The sequence below is a fragment of the Oncorhynchus nerka genome, linkage group LG3 (genome assembly GCF_034236695.1).
Source record: "Oncorhynchus nerka isolate Pitt River linkage group LG3, Oner_Uvic_2.0, whole genome shotgun sequence".
In the NCBI taxonomy this organism is placed as follows: Eukaryota; Metazoa; Chordata; class Actinopteri; order Salmoniformes; family Salmonidae; genus Oncorhynchus; species Oncorhynchus nerka.
Genome location: NC_088398.1, coordinates 31622566 through 31646744, shown reverse-complemented (window position 1 = coordinate 31646744; position 24179 = coordinate 31622566). Strand labels below are relative to the sequence as shown.

The 24179-nt window shown below is 42.0% G+C and overlaps 1 protein-coding gene across 2 annotated transcripts in view; it reads right to left on the bottom strand.

The window, feature by feature from the left end:
- The window catches only part of ptprub (protein tyrosine phosphatase receptor type Ub), a 375002-nt gene that overhangs the window by 111464 nt on the left and 239359 nt on the right, over positions 1 to 24179 (bottom strand). For both annotated transcript variants that reach the window (XM_065011362.1, XM_065011367.1), the window contains exons 13-14: positions 9395 to 9431; positions 1728 to 1866 (exon numbers count right to left, since the gene is read on the bottom strand). In XM_065011362.1, coding sequence (XP_064867434.1) covers positions 1728 to 1866; positions 9395 to 9431 — 176 coding nt within the window. The remainder of the gene's footprint in view (positions 1 to 1727; positions 1867 to 9394; positions 9432 to 24179) is intronic.

Sequence of the window (24179 nt, the reverse complement as noted above, 5' to 3'; positions counted from 1 at the left end):
CCAGCAACCTTTTGTTTACTGGCCCAACGCTCTTAACCGCTAACCTGCCACCCACAGTATGTTTGATACACTGGTAAGGCATTTCTAACCGGAACCAACAGGAACCTTTAATTATATCCTCTCCATACCCATGCAAATGCGACAGAGAGCTACTGATTACTAGACTGGAAACGATATGAACTGAGTTCTCCCTACAACATCCCTGCTCAATGTGTAAATGTACACTACCGGTCAACAGTTTTAGAACACCTACTCATTCAAGGGTTTTTCTTTATGGAATTGTGTAGTAACCAAAAAAAAGTGTTAAACAAATCAAAAAATATTTTATATTTCAGATTCTTCAAATAGCCACCCTTTGCCTTGATGACAGCTTTGGACACTCCTGGCATTCTCTCAACCAGCTTCATGACGTAATCACCTGAACAAGCATAGATCAGATTCTGAGTTATGATGGGGTTGGAACTAAGCTCACGAGGCATTTAAATATCCCTCAAAAATTAGGGGTATATACAGTGCTCTCCGAAATTATTGGGACAGTAAATCATTTTTTGTCTTTTGGCTCTACTCCAAAAATTTGGATTTGAACTCAAACAATGACAATGAGATTACAGTGCAGAAAGTTAGAAGCACAAATATCATACCCACCAAAAAATGCTAACTTCCCCTGTTATTGTAATGGTGAGAGGTTAGCATGTTTTAGGTGTGATATTTGTGCATCTGTAACTTTCTCACTCATCATGATTCACATTAATTTAGGATTATCCATAATCATGGTAGCATCCACATTCACGTAGAAGTGATTAGAAACATTATACTCTTATTTACAAAATGTTTACCATTAATTTCTATTGGACACAAAACCATCTGAAACACAACCAAAAAACAGCAAATGCATCCAACAAATGTGTAGAGTCACAAGCTTGATGTAGTAATTTGGGAACACAAATACTTATTTTTGACTACTTTAATACACATTTGCTTTAATACAAGTGAATTTGTCCGAATACTTTTGCTCCTCTAAAATGTTGGGACTATGTACAAAAGGTTCTATAATTTCTAAACGGTTCACCCGATATGGATGAAAATACCATTGTTTGATTTCAAATCCAAACGTGTCAAGTATAGAGCTAAAATAAGAAAAAAACGTCACTGTGTCAAGTCACTCATGTGAAAGGGAGTATATGAGTAGGGTGTAACATCTGAGTCATATGCCACCATAAAAGGTGTGTGGGTCGACCCTCTCGTTGTCACCACCTGCGGGGAGGTGAGACCTTTGGGAGCTAGTGGCTAGGCTAATTATCTACCTTAAGCACACCTTTTCCCTCTCAATGAACCTCTCATTTATGGGTCACGCCACAGCCGGGCATGCGTAATTAAATTGTATTTGCATTTAATTAAATCATTCACACTAAGATCAGCTCTGCCGATGAGAACGGTGTCCCTCTGATACACCATAAGGGAACGGCAGTGCATCTCTCTCTCCCTCTCCAACACAACCTGGCCCTTTGGAAAGGCAAATACGAGTTCTAGGGAAGACTCAAGGGTAGAATCTAAAAAATAGCACCAACATTCTACAGATACACAAGCATGGTTTGTGTGGTCCAGATAATAGGAAACAAATAATTTACCACCCTGTGTGGTAATCATGTGCCTCTGAGGAAAGTTACCTATTTGGCTAACAGAGTGAGGACCGAGAAGTGGTATAAAAATGTGGGCCAGTGACTCACCCCTTCCTGATGACAATGATGATAGCCCCCAGGAGCAGGATGAGCACCACCAGGCCCCCAGCACACACCCCCAGGATCAGCCCCATCTCCTCTGAGTGTTGGGACACCTCCAGAGCCCGTCGGTGGTCCTTACAGGCCGCTGAGAGAGAGTGATGAAGGGAGGAGGGGGGAAGCAGAGATGGGATGAAGTGAGAGAGAAAAGAGGTGGGACAGAGAGTGGGGTAGAAAGAGAGCAAGATAAACAGAAGGAGAGATACAGACAGAGAGGGGGGGGACAGAAAAAAGGATACAGAGAAAGAAAGAAATGTACAGGCTTAAAAAATGCAGGTCAATAATCATCTATGCTTATCTACACAACAGCCATCACTCTGTCAAATCCTGAATCTTAACATCACAATGGCTGCATTCACACTAACACCCTGACTGAGAAAAGATAGAATGTTTCAAAACAGACTGACTCTTCACCGCCACATCTGTGCACTCATATGCACGGTTGAATTTATTTCTATGGCAGTGTATTTCAAGGGACAATTGTTACATATCGAAACTGTCTGGCTACCAGAATGTACAATAAAAACATTTACAAAAAGGGTGTGTGGTGCCCACATTTTAAACAGCCAATAGAGAATCACCATCACCTCATCGGCGCATCAGCTTCTGCTAAAATAGACACCTTGTGTTCATTAGACAAAATAATTGGATGGGAGACACAAACAGACCACTGTCATGTGAGAGCTTTTCAATAGGCAAATCATATCGGCTATTTCTCTGCTCTTTTAATAGCCACGGGGAAAGATTTGTGTCTCCTATGACAACAAAAGCCCTTTGTGTCTTCGAGTGATGCACAGGATAGGAGGGTTGAGATATACTGTATGAGGCCAGGGATAAAAGTTGTCTAGGACTGGGGGAATGTTTTGTGGATGGTCTTCATAAACTTGCCACACTTGCCACACTGCACCAAACAGAAGAACACAGACTGAAATAGAGTGCCTACCTGGACCTTTTCATTTTCAATTGTGTGCCCTAATGAATGTGACTTTGCTTGAAGACATTCTGTACAACCGCAGTATGTTTAATGCCACATCAAAACAAGTGTTTTTTTGTGGAAGAAATCCAAGACAATACTAATCTAAATTCAAGATGATAGTGTGGTTAATTTAAATCAACACGAGTACAGTGGCAGGTAGACTAGCTGTTAGGAGCATTGGGCCTGTAACTGAAAGGTTGCTAGTTCAAATCCCCTAACCGGCAAGGTGGAAAAATGTGCTGTTCTGCCCTTGAGCAAGGCAGTTAACAACTGCTCCTTGGGTGCCAATGATGTCGATTAAGGCAGCCCCCTGCACTTCTCTCATTCAGAGGGGTTAAAAACGGAAGACATTTCGGTTGAATGCATTCAGTTGTGCAACAGACTAGGTACTCCCCTTTCCCCAGTATAATTTCAAGGTGTCCCAGTGTCTGTAAGATACGGTAAAGGCCATTATTATAATTGCAAGTTACTCATCGCATTGGCACAAAGCTCTACACTTATGGAAGAAGAAGCTATTTATGTCTTGTAGCAGGAACCCACTTATCTACTTTCTCTGTGTAGTGTCAGCCTCTCCTTATGGCCCAAACAGCCCTGCAACCAGCCCTACTGTGCCTTTAGGAACAGTTGCACAGCCATTCTCTAGTGGAGGAGAAAGTCAGAGCTGGCCTAAGAGGCTCACAAGGGCAAAATGAGATCTGGGGCAGAGGAAAGGGAAAAGAAGCCATGTTTTAGCCCTCTCCTTCTACAACCAGGCCCAGGGGCATTTTACTGACCTCATCCCTATGGGGGAGAACTCTTACAGTACATTTTGGAAAGGTTTGTGGTTGGTGCGGAGTGTTTAATGAAAAATCACCAAGTACTGTTTATGGTAGGGGATAGTCCCAAAGTTTTAGCAGCCATGTATGTACACTGACACTAATGTTTTTACAGTCTATTACATTTATTCAGATAATTACCATAGATGTCATTGGTGTACAGGTCACGTAGACTAATGGACTCTGAGCCTTGTGTCTCCCCTGACAAAATGGATACATCCTTGGAGTTCTATATACGAGTATCACCGGTAATCACAAGTTTGCTTGACATACAAGGGTGACAGGTACAACTAATTCAGCCAGCCTCCCTTCAGAAAGCATTCGTACTCTTTGACTTATTCCACATTTTGTTAAGTTACAGGCTGAATTCAAAATGGATTAAATATATTTGTTTTTCTCACCCATCTACACACAATACCCCATAATAACAAAGTGAAAACATGGTTTTAGAAATGTGTGCAAATGTATTGAAAATGAAATACAGAAATATCAAATTTACATAAGTATTCACACCCCTGAGCCAATATTTTCTAGAAGCACCTTTGGCAGCGATTACAGCTGTGAGTCTTTCTGGGTAAGTTTCTAAGAGCTTTCCACACCTGGATTGTCAAATCCAATAAAACTTTATTTGTCACATGTGCCCGAATACAACCTTACTGTGAAATGCTAACTTAAAAGCCCCTATACAACAGGGGGTAACGGTACCGAGTCATTGTGCATGGATACAGGTTAGTTGAGGTAATTTGTACATGTAGGTAGAGGTGAAGGGACTATGTATAGATAATAAACAGCGAGCAGCAACACTGTACAAAACAATTGGGGGGAGGTCAATGTAATAGTCTGGTGGCCATTTGATTAATTGTTCAGCAGTCTTATGGCTTTGGGGCAGAAGCTGTTAAGGATCCTTTTGGTCCTAGATTGCCGTGCAGTAGCAGAGAAAACAGTCTATGACTTGGGTGACTGGAGTCTATGACAATTTTATGGGCTTTCCTCTGACTCCGCCTATTATATAGATCCTGGATTGCAGGAAGCTTGGTCCCAGTGATGTACTGGGCCATACGCACTACCCTCTGTAGCAGCTTACGGTCAGATGCCAAGCAGTTGTCATACCAGGCGGTGATGCAACCGGTCAGGATGCTCTCGATGGTGCAGCTGTAGAACTTTTGAGGATCTGGGGACCCATGGCAAATCTTTTCAATCTCCCGAGGGGAAAAGGTTTTGTCGTGCCCTCTTCACCACTGTCTTGGTGTGTTTGGACCATGATTGTTCGTTGGTGATGTGGATACCAAGGCATTTGAAGCTCTCGAACCCGCTCCACTACAGCCCCGTTGATGTTAATCCTTGGGGTTCTGTACACGAGTGTTGTGCAACATTTGCCCATTATTCTTTTCAAAATTCTTCAAGCTGTGTCAAATTGGTTGTTGGTCATTGCGAGACAAACATTTTCAAGTATTTCCATAGATTTTCAAGTACATTTAAGTTAAAACGGCCACTCAGGAACATTCATTGTCTTCTTGGTAAGCAACCTCAGTGTTCTGTAGATATGGCCATGTGTTTTAGGTTATTGTCCTGCTGAAAGGTGAATTCATCTCCCAGTATCTGATGGGTAGCAGACTGATCCAGGTTTTCCTCTAGGATTTTGCATGTGCTTAGCTCCATTACATTAATCGTTTTATCCTGAAATACTCCCTAAACGATTACAATCATACCCATAACATGATGCCACCACTATGCTTGAAAATATGGAGAGTGGAACTCAGTAATGTGTTTTTACCCAAATATAACTCTTTCTATTCAGGACATAAAGTGAATTGCTTTGCCACATTTTTTGCAGTGTCACTTTAATGACTTGTTGCAAACAGGATACCGGCTTCCTTCTTTTCACTCTGTCATTTGGGATAGTATTGTGGAGTAACTACAATGTTGTTGATCCATCCTCAGTTCTCTCATGTAACTGTTTTAAAGTCACATTTGGCCTCTTGGTGAAATCCCATGAGGTCAACGGCGTTATGAAGGACGCCTGTATCTGGGTGTGTTGATACCCCATCCAAAGTGTAATCATTAACTTCAGTATGCTCAACGGGATACTCAATGTCTTCTTTTTTAAAAATCCATCTACCAGTAGGTACCATTCTTTACAAGGCTTTGGAAAGCCTCCATGGTCCTTATAGTTGAATCTGTGTTGACAATTCACTGCTCGACTGAGGGACCTTACAGATTATTGTATGTGTGGGGCACAAAGATAGTCATTCAAAAATCATGTTAAACTCTATTACTGCACACAGTTAGTCCATGCAACTTATGTGACTTGTTAAGCACATTTCTACTTCTGAACTTATATACATTTGCCATAAGAAAGGGGCTGCATGCATATTCACTCAAGACAGTTCAGCTTTTCATTTAAGGGGGAAAACCCCAGTGAGGCTCGAGGAACCTCTCTAATGGCAAACATCAGATACGGCAACATGCAATCCCAGTTTTTCCCAACCTTATCGATTACCTTCCTGAACTTTGACTTCAGGGTATGGCTGAATCTCTCATATTCCGTCTGAGGATGGTAAACCGATGTCCTCAACTGTTTCACCTGCCACAATTTACAAAGCTCTGCCATAAAGGGACATAAAGGGGGTCCCATGGTCAGTAAGGATCTCCTTTGGAACCCCATCCCTGGTGAACAGGAGCACTAGTTCCTTGGAAATTCATAGAGACAGTCTTACTCTGTTCGCTGGTTCGCCCAGGCCTGGGGATCTTTCCTCCTGTGCCTGCTCAGCTGTTCCTGCCGTAAAATACCCTTCAACCAGGCCCACGAGATGGTTGGTGGAAAGTACCTCGTTCTGACCAACCCATCGTCGAACTTCTTGGGGTAGATCTCGTTGAAACTGGTCGAGTACGATGGTCTCGACGACCTCGGCGGATTAATGGGTCTCCGGTAGCAACCATTGCCGTGCCAGGTGAATCAAGTCGAACATCTGTGTTCGGGGGGTGTTGTCCAGGTCGATAGGACCACTGGTGGAAGCGGTGTGCCCTCACGGTATCAGTCACTGCCAGTCTAGTCAGAATCTCTCCCTTTAGTTTATCGTAATCCTGTGCATCTTTCAACTCCAGGTCAAAATACACTTTTTGAGCATCCCCTGACAGGTATGGTGCCAGAAGCCCTGCCCATTCTTCTTTTGGCCACCTCTCCCTCTCTGCCGTCTGTTTGAAACGGTGAGATATGCTTCCACATCATCCTGCTCTGTCATTCCTTGAAGAAAATGATTGGCCCGCCTCTGGGTATTTGCAGCTGGTAACTAAGCCCCAATTTGGTCCTCTAGCTCCTATAGGCCTTCTCTTAACTCCCGGGTATTTCTCTCTTGCTCCTCTCTGAGCAGCTGGTTGGTGCGGTGCTGGACCTGTAACGTGTCCTGATACATTTGCATTGAATCATGATGAGCTCAATGATGTTAAGCTCAAGTTGCCTCTTGTTGGGCGGCCGCCGCTTGTAACAGGGACTGTATGGCTCCCTCCATACTCATTATCCCGAGAAAACCGTCATAACCAAACAAAGCCACAAAAAAAAACTGACTCCCCTTTGGAGTGCTAACTGAACATTTTTTTTCTCTACCTAACCAGCGGTATGGTTAGTCCATTTGCCCGCATTCTCCACCAGGTGTGGCAAATCTCTTCAAGATTAGGAGCGTGTCACAAATTACGTGGGAAACTTTCACCTTAAATCACCCCAGAACGAGTTATTTCGAACAGGACAGTACCTGTGTGTTTGTTTCTCCATCCTGGTCCACGCAGGCCACAGGCAAGGTCAAGGATAGCAGGGTTCTCGGTAGGTCCAGATCCAAACGCCAACAGGCTAGTCCAAACAGTCCAGCTCATACACGGTAAATCCAGCCGATATATATTGTCTCTTTCTCTATGGTTCACAGATCCTTCCAGCCCTTTCTCTCCCTCTTCCTGGTTTGTCTTGACCCTTTATCTGTGGGTCGGCCCCACCTTCTGAGGGTTCCCCTTGCTTCTGGGAATTGGCAGTCGGCCATTTTGTGATCTGTAATTCTGACCGGTGTGGCCATTTTAGTGATAGGGCAGAGCCAGTTTATTAGATTATAGGCCTGCTCTTACATATGTGCCATTTATCACTCGACCCCTTTCTTTGCTACACTACCAACACAGAGAGATGGAGAAGCCATATATAACTTCAATTCATCATGTGAAATACAGGAGCAGGCCTATATTTTTCATCCTAATAACATGGCTGCGGGGGAAAAAATATATTTATTTAACTGACACCCTGGACAGATAGGATCATCTTGCCACACTTAGTCTGGGAATTTCTATTAGCCAAACATGACATTTTTTCCACATTAATCCATACACCTACCGGCTGACTGAGAGTGGGGAAATTGGCACTTAGAGGATAAATGGAAGTCTATTGTGGTGTTGGGAGCTGCCAAGAGATTATTAATTAAATTGTCACCTGGAAGTTGATATGCAATCTCCAGCTTTGTTATCTAAACCCAAATAATTTTCTTGCACTTTGATGATCATAGGCTGTTGAAAAGTAACGCTTCACGACCAGTAAAATGCGGTGATGCAGCAGCAACCATTTTTAACGTTAGAGGGATCACATAGATAAAAAATTACTAACCACTGACACTGATGTGTTGTACCTTGACATTTAAAATGATCTGGGGTATCCTATTTGTCAGTTTAGTTCCATCAGTTTATAATGCTGGTCTTCTTACTTAACCCTGTCAGCCACCATACTATTTCCTGTTTTTCAAGCAGGATGTTAAAAGGCTGACTAAAACATAGCTAAAGTTGATAACAACTCATTTGAAAGCTATTTGGGTTAAAACACAAATGTGGCTGAATGTTCAAATACATTTTCATAGGGTTGTCATCAAGGCCCTTTATGTTTTCTTTCCCTCTCTCTCTCACTGCCTACAGTATGTGCTAGAGAAAAGAGACATGTACTGTGTAATGTTCATCAATGTGTCGAGGCGTAATTAATCAAAGCCCAACTGGGTGTCTGTGAGGAGCAGATGGAGTGAGACGCAGAGCTAAAATGGCTTGCCTTGCCTTTTGGATTCATGCTTCAAGAGAGCCTGGTCTCTTTCATTACTCAGTCACAAAAAGAGGCCTTCACCGAAAAGTGCACCTTGCCAAGTCAATTTACTAGCAAGACTAGCTTACTGTTGCAGCGCTATGATAACTATAAATACGTTACTTTTAGTCAGCACGATCCAACAGCGAACAACGGCAGAGGGGGAGAGCCTGTCGTGCCATCAGAAGTCAATTTCTATACCCTTTTCATTCCCATTTGAGTCCCTGTGGCAGGGTGATAGAGAGTGGGAGGGAGGAAGGGGGGAGAAACATTGCTCATATTGATGGGCTCAGGTAGTTCCATCTGTGTTTTTGATGTGAAGGGCCCTTCTTGAGCAGACAGGGGCCAAAAGTAGTGTAGCTGTCTGACGGGAACAGTGGAACTGCCTTTGATATGGTTGTGTCCCCCCAAACAAACATGATGAAAGCCTGATCTCTAATCTCTCCCTGCTTGCTGTCCTTTTCTCTGAAGGCAAGAGTCGGCCTCAACACTAAACAGCATGGATCTTCAGAGAAATCCCCCTTCTTCTTCCACATGCTAAACTCCATCTACAGTACATGTCTGGAATACCAGCACAAAGACAAGTGTTTGGACCTGAACCCAACACATATTTTCATCTTTGGAGTTGCATTTAGAGTGTAAGGTCAACAAGCCTACAGGACTTCAGAGACTCGGGGAGATACATACAAGGTCACCGTTTTGGTCAATAAAAATATTAATGTTGACTTACCTTTCCGGGCTATTCGGATGCAGTTTATTCTCGTTTCCTGAAAAAAAGAGAGAATACAGAGATCAGAGGTGGGAACATTGCCAATGCTCTGCATCCTGTAGAGTGCAGGCAGAAATTATGCACCTAGCATTATATATTATTTTGGCTGAACCATAATGAACATTTTATTTTGAAAATAAAATCACAAATAAAATTATTTTCAACAGATGGAAATAAGACAAACATTGACTGTAGGATTTTCTTAGATCTTTAGGGACCAGCATATTTGATTGAAAGACACTCAAAAAGAGCCCCATGAGTGGAATACTGAGGAGGCATTCAATCAGCTAAAATGATAGTCACTAAAATGATAGTCTCATATGACACCAGTGAATGTCAAACAATATTAAAGCCAAGAGTTGAGGTGAAGTGTTTAAAGAGAGAACGGAAGATTTGATGAAAGGGAAAATAACCGAATTGTGAAGATGGCCCTGGACCAATATGCCGCTATAAAAATGAATTAATTTCCTTCAAATTTCAGCTGATGACATATTGATGTTATGAAAAGGATCTTTGTCAAACAACACTAATGAGAATTAAGACCCTAATCCAATTCCGTCTTGCCACCTCGACGAAGAGATGCATTATCAAATTAAGATTTACAGATGCTAATTCAGGCCTTATGGGACAATTATGCAAATCTGCCCATCCGGAAAGGAGCAAGAGCCATCCTCTCAAACTGCGGCTAAATTGCCTTTTTTAATTGAAAATCCATTTCAAGCTGACTTCTTCCTAAACCCACTCAAACCTATGATGTTTCTTTACTAAAAAACAGACACGTAGCGAGGCATATTGAAGACACACACACAAACGATCCACAAACAAACTGACTAAAACATTCACACACATTCAGCTCTCTTTTTTAGCATCAGTAAGCGCTATGGAAATGTAATTGCGGGATGCTTTGGACATTTAAATACAATGGGCTCTTAGAAGACTATCAAGACAGACAAAAACCAGACCATAAAAATACAGGGGTAATTCCTCACTGCATCAAGGCAATCATTTGCAGGAATCTATGCAGGAATCCCATGCTGACTTAACACTTGTGCTTAATACAGGCAAAACAAAATAAATGTTGTTTTTAAACTCTCGTAAGAACATTTCAGATGAACTACATGTTCGCTCATTAGATGGTTCTCCAATTGAACGTGTCCCACATATAAATACTTTGGCTTGTGTGATAGTTACTGATCCCCGATTGTTGAGTCACTGTCGCAGGACTTAAACCCGCATCCTTCCACTCAATCAAAGTCACGAAAGAGACCAAGCCCAGTCTGGATTTCCAAAAGCAAATCTGTCATTCCAGGTGATGGGGAATAAGACTGAGCAGACTTGGTTTACTGCATTTGACAGAAACATTTGTAACGCAGAAAGTAGAGGTGATATATTGCAGCTCAAACCATCCATACTGGCACGTCGTTGGTCTGTACGAGGAAGGCAGTAGAGTGGAGTTAATTGGTGATCTGGAGAGCAGAAAGTGATAGCCCACATAGGGGACACTGATGCCCTGCCGCCCACACAAACTGTGCCAGTCATGCCAGAGGGGTTGGCAGCCCTGGCAGACATCGTTACTACAGTACACGCAGGTTAGCCTGTGTGAGTGTGCCATTAGGAGACGCAGTGGGTGTTGTGATTGAAATGCTGCCCATGCTGTGGTTTTCAAAGAGCCAGTCAGAACGCACCATCTTTCAAGTGCCTCTTTACATGCATCAATCAAAGCAATTGCACACAGGCTTGACAGCAAACCTCCAGGTCATTAGCATGAGTAAATGCCAAATATTGTTAGTCTCCTTCACTTTTTAAACGTCTATGCCAATGTTAATGAGAGCCACTTATAGCAGAAATGTTGGTCCTTAACAAAGCTTATTTAGACCAAAATAAAACATTTGTGATGCTGTGATAATTAACCAAACACAGACAATTAAGGAAAAAATTAGGAATAAATTAGGAATATAAGCACAGTATACCGTATAAGACCTAAGCAAGAATACTGAACTCTACTCAAAAAAATACCAGATCATCAGAAATACAGGGTGCTCAATGGAAGATTTAAATTCAAAAATATACTTATGCCTGGTGAGAAACACCATCAGTAAAGAGCTTTACCATGGTTCAACTGTCAAACCCATTTCTTGGCAGGCAGTGGAGCGGAGAACATGCAAGGGGGACTTCCTGAAGGCTGAATCACAACCGGCCATGATTGGGAGTCCCATAGGGTGGCACACAATTGGCCCAGCGTTGTCCGGGTTTGGCCGGGGTAGGCCGTCATTGTAAATAAGAATTTGTTCTTAACTGAATTGCCTAGTTAAATAAAAAATAAAAATAAAAGGTTAGTCATATTGTAGACCTGGGCCAAGGAGTGAGGCAGGCCAAAAAACACCCAGGTAATAACCACCCAGGGGTGGCAGGTAACCTAGTGGTTAGAAAGTTGGGCCAGTAACTGAAAGGTTGCTGGATTGAATCAACGAGCTGACAAGGTACAAATCCGTTGTTCTGCCCTGGAAAAAGGCAGTTAAACCATTGTTCCCCGTAGGCGTCAACCCATTGTTCCCGGTAGGCCGTCATTGTAAATAAGAATTTGTTTAAACTGACTTTCCTGGTAAAACCCTTTTTTTTTGTTTTTTTGTCCAGAACATTTTAACAGCTCTCGCTGCTAATTTGAAACTTTCTCAGATCACCAGAGTACTGCTGTAGTCAAATAAATGTAAACCAAATCACTATGAGGTTACTGTTCCATTTTGAAAGACCATGCACTCTCAAACAAATCAGGTACCCCATGACATTGCTGGTAGCATAGCAAGCTAGGGGAATAGTCATAAAATCTAGCCGGCAGTCCCTTCGAAAAGTATTAAGAACCCTTGACTTTTTCCACATTTTGTTAGGTTACAGCCTTATTCTAAAATGTATTCAATAGTTGTTTTTTCTTATCAAAATACACACAATACCCCATAATGACATAGAAAAATCAAGTTTTTTGAAATGTTTGCTAATTTATATATATATATTTTTTTTACAGAAATATGACATTTACATAAGTATTCAGACCCTTTACTCAGCACTTTGTTGAAGCACCTTCGGCAGCAATTAAAGCCTCGAGTCTTCTTGGGTATGAAGCTAGAAGCTTGGCACACCTGTAATTGGGGAGTTTCTCCCATTCTTCTCTGTAGATCCTCTCAAGCTCTGTCAGATTGGATGGGGAGCATTGCTGCAAGGCTATTTTCAGGTCTCTCCAGAGATGTTCGTTTGGGTTCAAGTCGGGGCTCTGGCTGTGCCACTCAAGGACATTCAGAGACTTGTCCCAGAAGCCACTCCTGCGTTGTGTTGGCTGTGTGCTTAGGGTCGGTGTCTTGTTTGAAGGTAAACCTTCATCCCAGTCTGAAGTCCTGAGCGCTCTGGGGCAGGTTTCCATTAAGCATCTCTCTGTACTTTGCTCCGTTTATCTTTGCCTCGATCCTGACTAGTCTTCCAATCACTTCTGCTGAAAAACACCCCCACAGCATGATGCTGTCACCACCATGCTTCACCGTAGGGATGGTGCCAGGTTTCCTCCAGACGTGACACTTGGCATTCAGGCCAAAGATTTCAATCTTGGTTTCATCAGACAAAATAATCTTGTTTCTCATGGTCTGAGAGTCTTTAGGTGCTATTTGGTAAACTCCAAGCGGGCTGTCATTTGCCTTTCACTGAAGAGTGCCTTCAGTCTGGCCACTACCATAAAGACCTGATTGGTGAAGTGTTGCAGAGATGGTTGTCCTTCTGGAAGCTTCTCCCATCTCCACAGAGGAACTCTAGAGCTCTGTCAGAGTTCCCATCAGGTTCTTGGTCACCTCCCTGACCAAGGCCCTTCTCCAACGATTGCTCAGTTTGGCTAGGATGACAGCTCTAGGAAGAGTCTTGATGGTTCCAAAATTCTTTGATTAAAGAATGCTGGAGGCCACTGTCTTCTTGGAGACCTTAAATGCTGCTGAAATGTTTTGGCACCCATCCCCAGATTTGTTCCTCAACACAATCCATTCTCGGACCTCTACGGACAATTCCTTCAACCTCATGTTTTTTTTTGCTCTGACATGCACTGTCAACTGTGGGACCTTATATAGACAGGTGTATGCCTTTCCAAATCATGTCCAATCAACTGAATTTACAATACGTGGACTCCAATCAAGTTATAGAAACATCTCAAGGATGATACATGGAAACAGGATGCAGAGTTCAATTTAGAGTCTCACAGCAAAAAGTCTGAAAACACATGTAAATAAGGTATCTGTTTTTTTATTTTAATATTATTGCAAACATTTCTAAAAAACTGTTTTCATTTTGTCATTATGGGGTATTGTGTCTAGATTGCTAATCCATTTTAGAAGAAGGCTGTAACGTAACCAAATGTGGAAAAAGTAAAGGGATCTGAATACTTTCCGAAGGCAATGTATATCCCATGAGTGGCCCTGCCATAGACTTCGTCTGGCTTTACATTATACAGTGTAGCGGTATTGTTAGAGAGGGGTAAAGATTAAGATTTTGCTCGGGCGCCAGGCAGGTATTAACCCTGCCGAAAGGAAAAGAGTAGTATAGATAGAGTACAACTACCAGACAGACACACATCAGCAGAATAGACTGCCTAAAGTGTAGGTGGTTTGCCAGATAGTCAGTGGAGAGAAAAGACAAGACACCCCATATAAAACAAACATCACAGCACAGAGGTAACCCAACCAATAATACCTCATTCAATAATGGCAGAGAAATTTAACGGCAACTTCATAGAAACCATTGACGAGAAAGAACCCAGTCATCAACATTAGAGGATTTGCAATAATAAATAGTCAATAGTACCACAGCACATCAATATAGTTCAAATAAAAATACACAATAAACTCGCAAGCCACCTCCCTTTAATAAAATGTCAACCCAAATATGTCTGGCAGGGCTGCAGTGTAAAGCACTGGAGCGATAGAAGGAAGAGGGGGGGGGTCTTAGCTGTTGACTTCAGGCTTGCAGTTGCACTGTCTGTCCGTCGGATGGTTTGTATGTCAAAGCTTCGCAACAGTGTTGCTACTAATCCATGCAATCAATAACCGGTGCAGTCCCAAAAGATAACAACCACGACCTAGAGCGGAAACAGCAATGATCGAGTTAAACACTTTACAAACTAAGCACACTGAAAATAAACAAGTCTTCTGTAGCATTGCGCACACACTATCAAACTGCCATGCCAACGGAGAGCTTCCCATACAGAGCCGGAAAAGCTACAGTTGGAAGTCGGAAATTTACATACAACTTAGCCAAATACATTTAAACTCAGTTTTTCACAATTCCTGACATTTAATCCTAGTAAAAATCCCTGTCTTAGGTCAGTTAGGATCACCACCTTATTTTAAGAATGTGAAATGTTAGAATAATAGTAGAGAGAATGATTTCTTTCAGCTTTTATTTCTTTCATCACATTCCCAGTGGGTCAGAAGTTTACATACACTCAATTAGTATTTGGTAGCATTGACTTTAAATTGTTTAACTTGGGTCAAACGTTTCGGGTAGCCTTCCACAAGCTTCCCACAATAAGTTGGGTGAATTTTGGCCCATTACTCCTGACAGAGCTCGTGTAGCTGAGTCAGGTTTGTAGGCCTCCTTGCTCGCACATGCTTTTTCAGTTCTGCCCACACATTTTCAATAGGATTGAGGTCAGGACTTTGTGACGACCACTCCAATACATTGACTTTGTTGTCCTTAAACCATTTTGCCACAACTTTGGAAGTATGCCTGGGGTCTTTGTCCATTTGGAAGACCCATTTGCGACCAAACTTTAGCTTCCTGACTGATGTCTTGAGATGTTGTTTCAATATATCCACATAATTTTCATTCCTCATGATGCCATACACCTCCAATTGACTCAAATTATGTCAATTAGCCTATCAGAAGCTTCTAAAGCCATGACATAATTTTCTGGAATTGTCCAAGTTGTTTAAAGGCACAGTCAACTTAGTGTATGTAAACTTCTGACCCACTGGAATTGTGATACAGTGAATTATGTGAAATAATGAAATAGTGAAATAATCTGTCTGTAAACAATTGTTGGAAAAATGACTTGTGCCATGCACAAAGTAGATGTCCTAACCGACTTGCCAAAACTATAGTTTGTTATCAACAAATTTGTGGAGTGGTTGAAAGCGTGCTATGGAGTGCATATGCTTTGTTAGAGCTCCTCTCAATTTTGAAATAAATTCATATTTATCTTAATCTCTCACAACCTATAACAACCTTCAAACATTGTCTGGCAGTATGGCATCAAAAAGGGGGGCACGAAACAAGATAATTTGAAGGAGATAGACAACGAACCAAATTCAACATCGCCAAACCTACGAGGAGTTAGCTGAAGATGCTAGCTCCCAAGAGTTCCCCACAGAACCTACTCAAAGTGACCTACTATCTGCTATAAACTCACTAAGCAAGAAGGTGGACACAAGGTTGGCTGATATCTTAAAGAGTATTGGGACTTTGACTGAAACTGTGAAGGTAACTAAGGGCAGGGTGAAACAGAGAAATGGCAACAAAACCCTGGAAGCCCGATTGGAAATGCTCGAGTCGCATTCAAGACACCAGAACATCTGAATATTTGGGATCCAGGAGAACACCGAGAAAGGAAAACCTGCTGAATTGGTCTCGCGATGATAGTGGCATTGCTGGGGAGTGAACACTTCAAAATGGCCATCTTGATCGACCGCGCACACAGATTACAGGCAACGAAGCCGGCCAAGGGCGCACCACCAAGGCTATTCATCGCACGGCTGCACTATCCCCAGACCAGGGATCTCATCCTCAAGCTGGCTAGTCAAAAGTTCCCCCTTAACTACAACTGAGGCAGGGTGTCTTTCTACCCAGATCTTACATTGGAGGTGAGGAACCAACGGAAAGAGTATGATGAGTGGCTCAAGAAATGCAGGGCGGCCAACAGGTGACAATCAATGGATCAACACGTATGTTTGACAACCCAAAAGAGGCCGATCTGTTCTTGTCAAGCAAGCTCCCTGGCTGAGGATACAGAATGGCTGTGTCGACCGGCTAAATGGCCAAATACAGGCCAGGAATGCGTTTGAATTTCCTGCCTATGTCTTTTCGATCAGAAGATCAGAAATTGGGACTTATATGATGGGTGAGATGTTTTGGCTTATATAGCATAGTTTAGCCTATCATGTTTTAGAGCCACTCACTTAACGTGAGAGTTAAGTGTTATTTAATATTTGTTTATGTGTGGAGAATCAATAGATGACGAGTTAGTTCAAGCTGTATATCTAGACATCCTAAGGTTTGTGTGTTAGTCAAGGAGTGCTTCGTTTGGGGAAGTCACTCAGTAATGGGTCGGGAGGGGGTATGTGTTTCATGTTCACAATTAATACAGGTGGCATGACAAGCTCCCGCACGGCGGGATGTTCTTCTTTTGGGTTTTGTATGACAGCAACAATTTGCTCTAAAATAAGAAATGCCACATAGTGACCGAGCACAGAGTAGACCTGGTGGAATAAAGGGAGTCAGCTGGAAGTGTAATGGCTTAGGTCATGTCATGAAACGAGCTAAGGTTTTTTCCCATCTTAAATCACTGGACGCTGACATAGAGCTTCTTCAAGAAACTCATATTAAACGCTCCGCTCAGGCCAAGCTACGAGTCGGCTGGATCGGTCAGATATACCAGTCTAATTTTGATTGAAAAGCGAGAGGCATAGCATAAGGCGAGAGGCATAAGGAAAACCATTCATTTTGTTTAATCATCCTCGATTTCAGATCCTAATGGTCTTATATTATCGTGGCTGGTACACTGAATTCAAAAACCAATAACCGTGGTCAATTTATATGGACCCAACTTTGATGACCCATTATTTTTTCAAAGGGTATTTAAGGCCATACCAAATATCTCAGATACAAGTGTTATTGTTGGAGGTGACTTTAACTGTATGTTAGATCTCTTTTAGATAAACAGCTATCAAGGTCACTTCAACAATCCATTGCCAGTGTCTGTCTAAATACATTGATGACAAACTTTAACATTGTCGATATTTGGAGACTGTCGCACCCAACAGATAGGGATTATTCTTTCTTTTCATCAGTTCATAGATCATATTCCAGAATTGACTATTTTTTGTTGGACTCCAAACTAATTTAAGCAGCTGCGTCGGTTACCTATCAGCCTATTCTAATTACAGACCACTCTCCTCTCACATTGGTGCTGAATCTCGACAATATGTCTACAGGTCGGCGACCGTGGCGCTTAGACGCATACTTGCTGAAATATGAGACTTGTTGTCAGTATTTGAAGGAGTATATTGCCATTTTCCTCAGAGCTAACGGCACGGGTGATGTTGACGAATCCACCCTTTGGGAATCTCTAAAGGCTGTGATTAGAGGTTACATTATTTATTATACATCAGAGAGGAAGAAACATGCCAATACTAGGCTGAGAGAAATTGAAAGAGAGTTAGGGGAACTGGAGAACGTTTTTAGGACAAATTCCTCGAATGCAGTCCTTGAGAAGATCACAAAGTTGAAATATGAATACAATACCATCTTTTCAAAATGGGTGGGCTCTTTACTTGCTAGAAGGCAACAAAGTTATTTTGAACTGGGTGACACCACATAAGTTATTAGCAAGATGGCATAGGCATGTACGGGCATCTAGAGCTACCCACAAAAGAAAAGAAGGGTAAAATAGTAACAGATCTACAGGATATTAATAAATGCTTTGCGCAGTTTTACTCAGAGCTACAGTTGAAGTCGGAAGTTTACATAGACTTAGGTTGGAGTCATTAAAACTAGTTTTTCAACCACTCCACAAATGTCTTGTGAACAAACTATAGTTTTGGAAAGTCGATTAGCACATCTACTTTGTGCACGACAAAAGTACTTTTTCCAACAATTGTTTACAGACAGATGATTTCACTTATAATTCATTGTATCACAATTCCAGTGGGTAAGAAGTTTACAAACACCAAGTTGACTGTGCCTTTAAACAGCCTGGAAAATTCCAGAAAATGATGTAATGGCTTTAGAAGCTTCCGATAGGCTAATTGACATCATTTGAGTCAAATGAAGGTGTACCTGTGGATGTATTTCAAGGCTTACCTTCAAACTCAGTGTCTCCTTGCTTGACATTATGAGAAAATCATAGGAAATCAGCAAAGGCCTCAGAAAAACAATTGAAAAAGTCTGGTTCATCCTTGGGAGCAATTTCCAAATGCCTGAAGGTACCATTTTCATCTGTACAAACAATAGTATGCAAGTATGAACACCATGGGACCACACAGCAATAATAACGTTCAGGAAGGAGATGTGTTCTGTCTCCTAGAGATTAAACACCCTCTTGGAACTCTAGGGGCGGTATTTCTTTTTTGGATAAAAAAACGTTCCCGTTTTAAGCGCGATATTTTGTCACGACAAGATGCTCGACTATGCATATAAGTGACAGCTTTGGATAGAAAACACTCTAACATTTCCAAAACTGCAAAGATATTGTCTGTGAGTGCCACAGAACTGATGCTACAGGCGAAACCAAGATCAAATTTCAATCAGGAAGTGCCACATTTTTTGAAACCGCCTCATGGCAATGACTCCTTATATGGCTGTGGAGGAGCTAGGAGTCAGCTTACATTTTCCACGTTTTCCCCAAGGTGTCTGCAGCATTGTGACATATTTGTAGACATATCATTGGAAGATTGACCATAAGAGACTACTTCTACCAGGTGGTCGCTTGGTGTCCTCCGTCGCAATTATTGCGTAATCTCCAGCTGCAGTATTTTTCTGTTTGACTCAGATGAGAAACCGAATGCCACGAATGATTTTTCATCGAATATAATTGTGAAAAACACCTTGAGGCTTGATTCTAAACGTTTGCCATGTTTCTGTCGATATTATAAGCTAATTTGGAAAAAGTTCGGCGTGGTGTGGTAAGTGACTGCATTTTCCGGTCTTTTTCGTAGCCAAACCGATGAACAAAACGGAGCTATTTCTCTTACACAAATAATATTTTTGGAAAAAATGAACATTTGCTATCTAACAGAGTCTCGTCATTGAAAACATCCGAAGTTCTTCAAAGGTAAATGATTTTATTTGAATGCTTTTCTTGTTTTTGTGAAAATGTTGCCTGCTGAATGCTAGGCTTAATGCTATGCTAGGCTATCAATACTCTTACACAAATGCTTGTGTAGCTGGTTGAAAAGCATATTTTGAAAATCTGAGATGCCGATTTTGCAGGTTTTCCTACTTACAAAGCATGTAGAGGTCTGTAATTTTTATCATAGGTACACTTCAACTGTGAGAGACGGAATTTTTAAAAAATCCAGAAAATCACATCGTATGATTTTTAAGTAATTAATTTGCATTTTATTGCATGACATAAGTATTTGATACATCAGAAAAGCAGAACTTAATATTTGGTACAGAAACCTTTGTTAGCAATTACAGAGATCATATGTTTCCTGTAGTTCTTGACCAGGTTTGCACACACTGCAGCAGGGATTTTGGCCCACTCCTCCATGCATACCTTCTCCAGATCCTTCAGGTTTGGGGCTGTCACTTTCAGCTCCCTCCAGAGATTTTCTATTGGGTTCAGGTCTGGAGACTGGCTAGGCCACTCCAGGACCTTGAGATGCATCATACGGAGCCACTCCATAGTTGCCCTGGCTGTGTGTTTCGGGTCGTTGTCATGCTGGAAGACCCAGCCACGACCCATCTTCATTGCTCTTACTGAGGGAAGGAGGCTGTTGGCCAAGATCTCGCGATACATGGCCCCATCCATCCTCAATACGGTGCAGTCGTCCTGTCCCCTTTGCAGAAAGCATCAACCAAAGAATGATGTTTCCACCTCCATGCTTCACGGTTGGGATGGTGATCTTGGGGTTGTACTCATCCTTCTTCTTTTTCCAAACATGGCGAGTGGAGTTTAGACCAAAAAGCTCTATTTTTGTCTCATCAGACCATATGAGGATTTTAATCCATGATGGCGTAGTGTGTTACTAATGGTTTTCTTTGAGACTGTGGTCCCAGCTCTCTTCAGGTCATTGACCAGGTCCTGCCCTGTAGTTTTGGGCTGATCCCTCATCTTCCTCATGATAATTGATGCCCCACGTGGGGAGATCTTGCATGGAGCCCCAGACCGAGGGTGATTGACCGTCATCTTGAACTTCTTCCATTTTCTAATAATTGCTCCAACAGTTGTTGCCTTCTCACCAAGCTGCTTGCCTATTGTCCTGTAGCCCATCCCAGCCTTGTGCAGCTCTATAATTGTATCCCTGATGTCCTGACACAGCTCTCTGGTCTTGGCCATTGTGGAGAGGTTGGAGTCTGATTGATTGAGTGTGTGGACAGGTGTCTTTTATACAGGTAACGAGTTCAAACAGGTGCAGTTAATACAGGTAATGAGTGGAGAACAGGAGGGCTTCTTAAGGAAAACTAACAGGTCTGTGAGAGCCGGAATTGGTACTGGTTGGTAGGTGATCAAATACTCATGTCATGGAATAAAAGGCAAATTATTTACTTAAAATCATACAATGTGATTTTATGGATTTTTGTTTTAGATTCCGTCTCTCACAGTTGAAGTGTACCTATGATAAAAATTACAGACGTCCACGCTTTGTAAGTAGGAAAACCTGCAAAATAGGCAGTGTATCTTGTTCTCCCCACTGTATATCCATAGTAAAACGAGTCCTATATCAACAAAATCTGAAAGGCCGCTTTGCAAGGAAGAAACCACTGCTCCAAAACTGCCATAAAAAAAGCCAGACTACGGTTTGCAACTGCATATGCGGACAAAGATCTAAGGTCTGATGAAACAAAAATAGAACTGTTTGGCCCAAATGACCATTGTTACGTTTGAAGGAAAAAGGGGGAGGCGTGCAAGTCGAAGAACACCATCCCAACCGTGAAGCACGGGGTCACAGCATCATGTTGTGGGGCTGCTTTGCTGCAGGAGGGGCTGGTGGATATATTGAAGCAACATCTCAAGACATCAGTCAGGAAGTTAAAGCTTGGTCGCAAATGGGTCTTCCAAATGTACATTGACCCCAAGCATACTTCCAAAGTTGTGGCAAAATGGTTTAAGGACAACAAAGTCAAGGTATTGAGTGGCCATCACCAAGCCTTGACCTCAAGTCTATAGAACATTGTGAAAAAGCGTGTGCGAGCAAGGAGGCCTACAAACCTGACTCAGTTACACCAGCAGGAGTAATGTGAAAAGCTACCCGAAACATTTGACCCAAGATAAACAATTTAAAGGCAATGTTGGCAAATACTAATTGAGTGTATGCAAACTTCTGACCCACTGGGAATGTGATGAAAGAAATAAAAACTCTTATTCTGACATTTCACATTCTTAAAATAAATTGGTGATCCTTACTGACCTAAAACATGGCATTTTTACTAGGATTAAATGTCAGGAATTGTGAAAAACTGAATTTAAATGTATTTGGCTAAGGTGTATGTAAACTTACGACTTCAAGTACATACTACAATTTGAGATGCCTTTTCAATGTAATGTATAATGATCATAAAGTTGAGGCAGTGGTAATTGCTCTTGATGCAGAAAAGGCGTATGATCAGATTGCGTGGAAGTATATGATGTCGGTTCTGGATCATTTCGGGTTTGGAAAGGAATTTATTAATTGGATAAGAATAATTTATGGCGTCCGTAGTAACCAATCAGGAAATGTCGCAGTCATTCCGCCTGTTCAAGGGCTGCAGACAGGGGTGCCCTATTTCGCCTGCTCTCTTCGCTATAGCCATGGAACCCTATGCTACTCTCATTTGTGCATGTGACGTTATAGCTTCGGTTAAAATAAAAGACACGCAGCACGAAATGTCTCTATACACAGACTATGCTCTTTTGTTTTTATCCAAGCCTGAAACTTGGCAAAAAAAGTGAATTGATGCCGATATCACGGCCTGTGAATATGCAATTTCTGGAATCTACTCCATTTAGAACAGTGATGGACACGTTCACAAACCTTGGCATTGTAGTGACAAGAACTTGATCAGCTATTGAAAACTAATTGGGACATGACAATTTATCAGCTTAAACAAAATATACATTTTTGGAAAACTCTGCCTTATCTCCTTGGTTGGTTGTATAAATGCTATTAAAATGGTTGTCCTACCCAGGATCTTTACCTCTTCCAATGTCTACCCAATTTCATACCACAAAGCTATTTTAAGAAACTGGATTCAATAGTAATTCCACACTGAGTAACAGCATTTGATCAACCCAGTTATGAAGAAGGGACTGCTTGCACCTCTCACACAGTGGTGACGTGTCCGGTAATATTGTATGCAGTTTCACTTTTGAGTAATGTTACCTGTGTATCACCTTAAACTGTACAAGGATGTCTCTGGCATTCACTGAACTGGGGTTTATATTCCTGACAGCTTCTACCCAGTCCCAGTCCTCATCTGAGATTTCCGAACCAAGTTCTTGTTCCCAAGCCCTTTTAATAGTGTCTGTGGATACCCATATGTGGGCCTGTAGCACATCATACAGTCTAGAGACCGACCCTTTTGAATGGGGTTTGACAAGGATCAGGCTATCTAATGTAGGATTATTTGGCTTAATGCCATACTGTGGGATATGTGTCCTTAAGAAATTCCTGATTTGGAGGTATCTGAAAAAATGTGTTGTTGGCATGTTAAATTTACCCTTAATTGTTGAAATGAAGCTAACTGACCGTCAATGTATGAATTACCAATTGTTGTGAGCCCCTTCTCCATCCACTGTGAAAACACCATATCATCCAATGCAGGGTGGAAAGCATGATTCAGGCAAATTGGGCTGTCAATGTTTACAGTGGGTATGTTAGGAAAATACCTTATCTCTTTCCAGATCCTAAGAGTATAACAAATGACTGGATCAGAGTCATAGATGGCTTTTTTCACATATGCTGGATTATACAACATTGTGTCACAAGCCTTGTTTCCGTTAGCCTTTTGAGCCGAGATGGAATCGAGACTGGCTTGGGTTGGAGGGTACAGCTCAATTTGCATTACCATGCTGCCAAAAAGTTTTTGATGTGTTTTTTTCCCCAAGATGGCATAGCAGTCAGATGTCTATTTTGTTTGTCTTGTCCAGTCCCATGTATATATCGATTTTCTACGTATATATTTTGTATATATATTTTTATTTTTTAATCTCAATTTCCATCTATGGACTGAACATACTCTTCTACAATCCGCCTCACCGGATGTGGTATGGATATGCTATTTTTTATACTTTAGAACCGGCACCCCCTTCAGAAGCTGGCCAGCAAATAGCTACTAGCTAGTAGTCAGTTAGCCACAGCTAACGGTCATCACCGTTAACTCGGACATCTGCCAGTCTCAGCTTGGTCAATACTTACCAGTCTGCACAGCGCGATATCAACCCAGAGCATATCGGACTGCTTTTTCTCTACCACATCTCCAGATTCATTCCTAACGCATCTCTGAACCTTTACTCCGGATCATCACAGCTAGCTATCTGCTATCCGAGTGGCTACTCCTGGCAAACGTCTCTGTCCCGAAACAAGCTGTCCCTGGAGCTAACCTTGAGCTAGGCCCATCTCCAAGCTAGCCGAAGAGATCCATCAGACCATTCCTTGGCTTCAATACCTCTTTTGGCAATTGGCCTGGACCCTTTGCTGCCGACACGGAGCCCCGCCGATCCATCACGACTGGTCTGCCGATATAACCGTCCGAGGGGGTTTCAACAGGCTCTTCTGTTGCGACGTCCCACTGAGGCCCA